The 9097-nt window shown below is 44.2% G+C and overlaps 1 protein-coding gene across 1 annotated transcript; it reads right to left on the minus strand.

Annotated features, from left to right (window-relative positions):
• Positions 1–611: 611 nt before the first annotated feature.
• LOC147454728 (uncharacterized) lies at positions 612–2823 on the minus strand. The gene has a single exon (XM_086517414.1). The coding sequence runs from the start codon at positions 2821–2823 to the stop codon at positions 1330–1332; it is 1494 nt and encodes a 497-aa protein (XP_086373540.1). The 3' UTR covers positions 612–1329.
• Between the last annotated feature and the right edge of the window lie 6274 nt (positions 2824–9097).

Consider the following 9097-nt stretch of genomic DNA (forward strand, 5'->3'; position numbering starts at 1 on the left):
TTTATTTCTTATGCAACCGCAAAATTTTATTGTAAGAATTTCCCTTAACACTGGAGGCAAAACTAAGTGCCCCTCCAACAATAGAGGGGATAAAATAACACGTCTTGAAAGATTATAATCACCAAATTATTCTCCATATCTTGGTCAACTCTAAATTTCAATTGGTTGGTGAGGTGGTAGGGCTTATGGAAAAAGCTTCAAGGATAGATTCTATGAAGCCTCGAGCATGTGAGGCAAAAGATCGAACACTACTCCGCTTTTTGAATTCACACCATTATAATGAAGCAATCAAGGCACACTAGTTTTTTGCTTTGTGACTACCATTGGGAGCATACGCTGGTTTAGGATGCATCTTTGAAATCTTAACTACTAAAGAGTAGAGATCAAGCATAGTGCTTGAAAGGAAAAACCTAGGTATAGTGTAATCCCACCTACAAATTTGGAGATTTCCTCTAACTTTTGAGTTTGGAGGTGAGAAAACTTACAAAATTTTAAAAAAATCATAAATGTAGCAAATTTACCTCTAAAACTTTTCATATGTAGTTTGGATTTTTTTTTTGCATGACTAGTTAAAGTACTTCATATGGAAAGCCAAAATTAGAAAGAGAGGGTAAGACCAATATACTTGACAACATCAAGCCTTGCTACTGCTAAGCAACAGGGGAGTGGAATATAGTCGTGGAAGAAGAGCAAGGCAACATCATCATCTATCCCCAGCGACACATCGGATGCTCTGGCATCACACATAACATGAGGGCAGAGACAGCATGGAAAATGCATTAGAAGGAAGATGATAGGGTATATGACCCCTAGTACACAAGGCTTAAGTTGGAAAAACAAGGATACTTGTATCTATGGAAGCATGAGCCATTGGGCTTGCAAACTTTGATATCTTGGGTGGTAACAGATTCAAGAAGCTCCCTCTTCTCCTCTGCAATGATCAACTCGCAAAAGCATCCTCATGCCTGAACTCATGTAAGAGATGCGCTCTCTCTTTGTCTGCCCCACCTTTCTGCTTGTACAACGGCACTTCCATGGACTAACAAGGGGACATGGAATAAAAGACACGGCGTGAAAAGACTTTTTACTCCCCCGTGGGGGAAACTTGCTTCCTGCGCCTGCCAGGTGTAAGACATTTTGACAATTTTGGAGCCAACTGATGCCAAAACGAGCGATTTTCTGCGAATGTATGCCTCAATAGCCACATAGGTACATAGATACCAGTATCAAACTTCACAAAATGGTTCTGCACACTTAATGATGGACCCAAGCATTATCGATGCCGTTCTGGACTTCTTGACAGATTGAAGGTACGAATGCAAAACCAATTTATACAAATGGAATGGCATCAAGTGACTGCTCCATGAGCTTAAGGGTAACCTCCTGCCTTTGCTTTCCATATACTCTAATGCATTCATCCATTGCTAGATTGTGGAGTCTCTCAATCAACTCCGCATCGCTACCTTGCTGCTTTGCTGACATTGCTAAAATCGTAGAGAATGCTAATGTGCGCATCATACCTGGAACCGTGCATTTCATAGACTCTACAAGGCTCACAGCCCTCCTGTTAACCCATTGTGAGGGCGTACAGTCACCACTCAAATGCTCTGCAAAACACTTCCCTAGGAAACCATATGAATAACTTGCAAGGATCCATTGCTTCTGCGAGAACGTTACATTATCAGAGGATTCTAACTTCTTTGAAACAATGCCAAAAAGTTTGAACAGCTCAATGCATGCATGTAATGACGCTGGGCGGCTGCATTTCTTCCCCTTCACTAAAGAAAAAACTTCATCTACAGCTTCATCATGCATGGCTTGAAACGGTTCGCCAACATCAAAGAGACACTCTTGCAGAGACCTCTCCAGAAGGCACCTCTGGCACTCACAAAAGAAACCGCATCCCAGAGTTTCCAACTGTTCATCTCGCATGTGGACGGGCAGAAAGCAATCAGTGTAGGAAATGGTGACTTCCACATTTGCCTCAATGTCAGTAGAGGCGAGGATCAACATGGCTTTTCCAACAAAGAGCCTGCTTGCATTGGGAGTGCATGAATGGTTGATAAAAGAGGGCAGTAGCCAAAGACCGTTGAGCGGAGTTGGAGGCTCCGAATCGGCCAATCTGACCTCTCCCCCAAAACAATTTGTATTCATCGTGTTGACAATGCGATGTGGGTCATATTTAATCATCTGTCGATCTGTAAAGTCACAGTAGGGGACATTTGGATCGAAGATCTCCATAGGTGGGACGATGATCTCATCACAGTATCCTGCAAGGGAGGCTAGCTGATGGAGGGCCTTGGAGGATTGCTTGGTCATGGAAGTGATCATGTGATAAAGATGCACGCTGTTGGGGTCATTGTAAGACAGAGCAAAAGGGTTGCTCACAAGGAGGATATCCCCTGCACGCACATTTGCTGAGGTAAAAAGGCCCCGGCCACGGCAATCCTGTGTCAGCTTTATCGACAGCGGCCCAACAAAATCAGGACAAGAGGGGGCATGCTTCCAGCTGCACCCAGATAACAGATACTCAGAGAAATCAAACGAAGGAGATGGGTACCTGCTGTCCTCATCTCCTCTTGCAAACAGAGAAAGACTGCGACGACGTGGAGAAGGCAGCGGAAACAAGCCCGCTATCCGCCTCTCGAACAGAAAACGGGAGATCGACGCTTCATTGAAGCAGCATTTTGACAAGAACCCGTAGGAATGAGCCATTCCTCCCTTCATCGTCGTCCCAAAGCTATAGCTATTAGAATAGTGCGGTGCAGGTCGAGGATTCGAACACCGATCGTTCGAACCCGCAGGAATAAGCCATTCCTTCATCGTCGTCCCATAGCTATTAGAATAGTGTGGTCAAGGTCGAGGGTTCGAACACTGATCGTTTTTGTACCCCAATATCTATATATATCTATCTATCTATGTTACCATATTATGGAAGAGCCTTTTCAGGCATTCCACGTGGTAGGAGCTGGGGAGCAAGGTGGTGAACAACCAGGACCAAGAGTACGTCGGGAGGCTACCGCAACGGTTGGAGGAATACGGACAGTCAGCCGAGTGCGGGAGTGGGAGTGCGCTAGAGAGAGAGAGACCATTGTTGTCCATTCCATTCCTGCTATGGCGAGCTCCTGTTGATGAACAACCGAGAGTGTGTGTGTGTGTGTGTGTGTGTGTGTGTGTGTGTGTGTGTGAGAGAGAGAGAGTGAGTGAGAGAGAGAGAGAGAGTCCACTGTTCCATTCCATTCCTACTATGGCGAGCTCCTGTTGACGAGCGTGTGTGTGTGTGTGCGCGCGCGCGTGTATGTGTGTGTGTGTGTAGGAGAGAGAGAGAGAGAGAGAGAGAGAGAGAGTCCATTGCTGATGTGGCGGGCTGATGTTGATCAGAGAGAGAGCACCTAGCTGGGAGGAGCAGAGCTCCCAGCGGCACCCAGTGGTTGCCTGTCGACGCATCACCTAGCTGGGAAGGAGCAAAGCACCTAGTGGCAACTGTAGTAGCTGCCAGGCGTTTAGCCCCCTTCTCTCTCTCTCTCTCTCTCTCTCTCTCTCTCTCTCTCTCTCTCTCTCCCCCCGCCCGCATAGTTGGGTGCTCCCGGCATAGATAGCGGAGCCTCATATTCATTCCAGAAGGCTGTTATTTCCCTATGAAGTTGAGAAGCGCCTTCTCTTTGCAAACATGAAACCAACAACATATTTATTTGCAAAATACATGACTATCATCTTTGGAGTTTGGAATGGTTCGATAGATGGCTGCACCAGGCAACTCACCAAAAGAGAGAGAGAGAGAGAGAGAGAGAGGGGTAATGGTACGCATGCCAAGAAATGGGCCAACTTAGTGCTCAAGCCCAACAGAAACACCAGAGGTGCCTCCTCTCATTGTTATGGATGGCTAAGCTGCCACTAACAAGTTGTTCAGCTGGTTGAGAGGTGCCTCCTGCAGAATACCAAGGCAATGTGCAGTAGTGAGCTACCAAGCCTCGCATAGAGCTACTGGATCACAAAGAAGCAAGAAACCGAGATTTGCAGTCTTCAAGGTGTAAGGCGCTTACAGGGGCTCCCTTTGTAGCTTGGTGATAATCGATGATGATAAGGTAGCTATGGGTAGTGGAGGACACGAGGAACACCAAACGTCGCTAGCTCAACATGGAGAGAGGAGTGGGAATGGGCCGTGGTAACCTATTGCATTAAGAGAAGGAGTGGGGGAAAATCTTTGCCATTTGTGCCTCTGGAGAGTGGCCCCACATTAAGGAATCGTTGTAGCCTATGTAAAACGTTATTACCCTTTTAGGTAATAACGTTTTATAGTGTAAAAGGGTAATAACGCTTTACAGAGAGAGAAGGAGTGGGGGCGAAACTCTGCCATGTGTGCCTCTTGAGAGTGGCCACGCTCTTACCAATGGGCCAGCTCTATTGGCTAAAGGCATATGAGGTTGGGGTGGGGTGGTGCAAAATGTTGGTGGGATTCGCTACTCGTGTTGTGCGATCCAAAAAAATTTATTGTCATCGCGAGCCGAGCGAGAGAAATCTTGCAAGTAGCAGTTGTAGGGACCAAGCCTTTATGAGGTGTGGAGAGCACAAACATGACGTAGTAGGACATTGACTGTAGAGTGGAGCAAGGCTCATCGTGGGGGGAGGCCAGACTCTGTGGGCAGAAAAACCAAACGGCATAGAGGGGTCTCTCTCTCTCTCTCTCTCTCTCTCTCTCTCTCTCTCTCTCTATGTGTGTGTGTGTTTGGGTATCCCTCGTGTGAGGACTTCTTTCTCTCGATTGTTCAGGGCCTACAAAGTTTCTTCAGCTTCCTCCCCCCACGCCGCGCTCCCCATTGACCACCAACACACTGGTGCAAGATGGCGCAAGCTGCTTTTTAGGCCACATGGCTTCCCTAAATTCCTTTCTCCATAATAGAGTAGTATAGATGCCATCTTAAGTTGGTGCGCTAAATGGGTGGTGTGTGTTGGCAAGATCGAGCTTACACAAGCAAGTGTTGTGCTACATGCATTGGGGGGGGAGGAGAGAGAGAGAGAGAGAGAGAGAGAGAGATGTAGTCAGCTCTTGCATCGTTACATGAAAGAGGCTAGGATTCTGGTTGACACATGGTACTAGCTCTTGCCTCCGGCCACTCCAAGCCTCACATTGTTTTACTTTGGCATCGTCCTTCCAAGACTACCTCCTCACCCTCCTTCCAAGACTTGCAAGCCTCTCGTTCCAGTTTTGAGGCTAACAAGTGTTAGGGGTTACGTTGCCTCAGTAGGCCGTGCCTTGGGCGTTGCCCCAGTCTCTATGACATGTGTAAAGAGTTTAGTATGTATGTGAGAGTTTGGAATGATTGTATTAGAGTATACGTACTTTGACACGGTTGAGGGTCCCTGAGGCCCTAAAATGACAAGTACAAGATTTATTTTTATGCATGGCATGATACAATGTTTAGCTATTTGCCATTGTGGGGGGGGGGGGGGGGGAGTTTGCTATGAATACATCAATTTGCCCAGTTCTATCTCATGGCGATGCATAAAAATAAATCCTGTACTTGTCATTTAAGGGCCCCAAGGACCCTCAACATGAGGGGCCACAAGGGCGCGCAAATCAGCCATCCAAAAAATTTGCGCGCCCTTGTGGCCCCTCATGTTGAGGGTCCCTGGGGCCCTTAAATGACAAGTACAGGATTTATTTTTATGCATCGTTATAATTCAAGCAGTAAGTTTTTTTTATAAAAAAAAAATTTAAGTGTTGGACTTTTAGGCTGTTTTCAAGAGCTTCTAGTGTTCAATTGGCTATGAATCTGTCTGGGCTTGTCTCACATAAATTTGTTCATCCCGTCGCGCTCTTCGACTATCGTGTGATGCAAAAAAATCATATCCTACTCGGATTTTCCAAAAATCAACGTGCAAGTTGGCAATTTCTTAAAAAATGATGTAAAACAGACATTTCTTACTTTTTCCTTAATCTACGGGCTTGAACGGGCATTAAAACCATGGAATCTGAAAATCTCAGAGAACCAATGTTTTTTATTGTGTTAAGGACTGCATTTCCTACATACAAAACTTTCTCAAAATCTCACCCTAACACCTTCAAAAGTGGCTTCCAAGGAGTGCCCTCGATCAAAAATTGAAACTGAAGGAAAACAATCAGAATGAACTCCTAGACTGTGTACAAACTTTAAAATAACCAAAATTTCCTTTTAAAAAAAGTTATTGCTAAAAATTTGAAAATAGACCACTCTTAGACTTCCCACAATGATAGAAATCAAAAGGTTCAAGGAGAGGTCTGGTGTCACAAGTGCATGGTAGGAATCTAATCGAGGCTTATTCCGTCAAGATCTCTTATACTTTATTATGTCTTCTCATGTACAATCTTACCAAACAAAAACAAACTTACACTTTAAATGACTACAAATTTTATTTAACTTATCAAAAAATCTAAAATATGGTAGACCTAGAGTGCTCTTACACATCAACAAACAAAAAAGTCCAAATTTCTTCTCATTAACTTTGATAAACATACATCTGTGAACACTTTACAAGGAGTAGTGTGGTCATAGTTCTTACATCCATTCCATGACATGGTATGCTCCTGGGGTGACCTATCACATAAAAATATCTTTGGTAGGAGTGCCCTCATGTTAGGAAAGAGTGTGTTGCTGCTAATGAAAAGTTTTTGCATTGTCCTACTAGGGATCTCTTCATGTCAGCATAATGACTTTTGGTGTAGTGGGAGCCACATTGCCGCTGAGGAGAGCTTTGTGCCACCGTAAAAGCTTCATGTTATGCCAGTTCCTTGAGCCGTTCTTGCAAACAACGCCACTCAACTAGCATAACAAGAGGTCACCTTGTAACAAAAACATGTATGAATTCAACATTTGCAAGCTATATAATGAAGACACTTGTTAAGTATATGTTGTACAAATTTGCAAGTATTTCTATCTAGCTGGGAATAAACAATATAAAAATATACATTAGGATGAGACTACCACCCCTAATAAGCATGGATTTGAAGCACCTACCTGCAAGATGTAACAAAGAAGACTGTTTTAAAGGAAAAGTGGTGACACTTGGCCTCTCTAACCTGCAGCCTTTCACTATTTGTGCATAAAAGCAACCTTTGTGCCAAGCACTACAAAACAAGTAGAGGCAACACCTTAAACTTCAAAGTTTATGATAAGAAGAACACAATCAAAAGTAAGAAGTATATTGTTACCTTGCATAAAGGGGTGTTTTATTCAAATATGTGATGGTATTGGCAAGATATTGAAGAATCGTCAACATTCATCTCACCGATGCTACGACGTTCCTGGGATGACCTCTGCTCACCCTCACGTCCGGCCTTCGATGCAAACGTTGCGAACAAGCAAATATGTATGCATACGATTTGTGATGTCCTTGAGCACCATGGTAGTTGTTGCATGAGGAAGCAAAGGATGAAAAGAGAGAGGGAGGAGGGAGAGAGAGGAACATGGGAGAAGACAAGGGGGTAGTGGGGGAGAGAGAGAGAGAGTGGAGAGGGAGGAGAGAAGGGGGCAGGGAGGGAGAGGGAGGAACATGGGAGGAGAGAAGGGGACAGTGGGAGAGAGGGAGAGAGGGGAGGAGGAGGAGAGAAGGGGCAGGGAGGGAGAGGAGAGGGAGAAAGGAGGGAGGAGGAAGAGAGAAGAAAGGTTTTTTTTTTTTGGGGAGTTTTTTTTTTTGAAAAATTGGACTTTTAGTGCTTGTAAGTTTAAAAAAATGTCAAAAAATATTTTTTTGATATGGATATACGTTGGGGGGGAGTTTTAAGTCAAAAATAAGTAAAAATAACTTTTTTTTTTAAAAGTCAAATTTTGGCTCTTAGTGATCCACGTTTTTGATGATGTGGCCACACCTCTTTACTCCTTTCACTTTTCAAAAGCTAGAGAGAGAAGGTGACCTCTTAGGTCCACATCCTACATGTGTCTAAAAAAAACGCTAGAAAAGCCTACTCTAAACTAGCTTCTTGAATGCCCTTGTCCCCTTAACCCTACACACCATTAGCCTTAATCCCTAAAAATTAGGATTCCTTACAAGGCCCATGCAAGGTTCATATTTCTCCTAATGGTATCGGCTCATATCCACCACTTCTATGCCAATCCACAATTGTTGTAGCTCTTCCAATAGTGGACGAAGATACACATCCATATTGTTCACTTTATATCGCCTGGGCACAATCAAGCTTAGCCTTAGGTGCCCCTTCTTCGTAGTCAACCACGAGGAAATGTTGTAGTTGACGATGACAACAGGTCATACACTGTAAGATGTTGATCTTTGACCAAATGGATTTACGCCATCCATAGGCAGGCCTAAGCGCAAATTCCGAGCTTCCCTAGCAAAATACGACCATGTTCCATCTATATGTTTCCAGGTTGCACAATCTGCAAGAATCCGTAGCACACCATCCGAAGATTTATTATCCTCATGCCATGATGCTAGGGCGGCCATGGACTTACATTGGAAGAAATGCTTGATGCGAGGAAGCAGAGGAAAATGTCGCAAAACCTTTTGCGGAATTTTTGTTCCGTGGAGATCTACTCAATATCTTTCGGAATCACATTTCGGACACTTCTCCATGTCTATGTATTCCCCTCTGAAAAGAATGCAGTCATTAGGACAAGAGTGGATCGAATTGTAATCCATCCCTAAGTTTCGCAAAATATTTCTTGCTTCCTCTCGGGAATCTGACATCACATTATCAGCTCTGGTAGTATGTGCTCTTTGAGCAATCCACACAACATAAAAATACGGTATAATTGTGTAAAAATCTATCAGATCATTATACATTAGAGTTTTATTAAAGTAAACTAATTGTAATAGATCACCTGAAAAGCGCTGTGATGCTAGTGTCACTCCATCCAAACTTTGTCTGCATGTTGAGAAGAACCAGGAGCGCTTTCAATCTAGACACACGTGCTCCATTATACAATGGCGTATCGGCTTCACTTTTCATATCATCATAGACAAGCCTTTCTGAATCCATGATCGTCTCGATCATTTCATCAATCTCGGGCTCAAACATTGGCTCGTTGGGAATGTGGTCTGCATGATCATCCCCCGAGCTGTCAGAGGCTACATCTGTGGCCTCACATATGCTGCTTGACCA

Source organism: Adiantum capillus-veneris, chromosome 7 (assembly GCF_014529385.1).
Source record: "Adiantum capillus-veneris isolate H3 chromosome 7, ASM1452938v2, whole genome shotgun sequence".
In the NCBI taxonomy this organism is placed as follows: Eukaryota; Viridiplantae; Streptophyta; class Polypodiopsida; order Polypodiales; family Pteridaceae; genus Adiantum; species Adiantum capillus-veneris.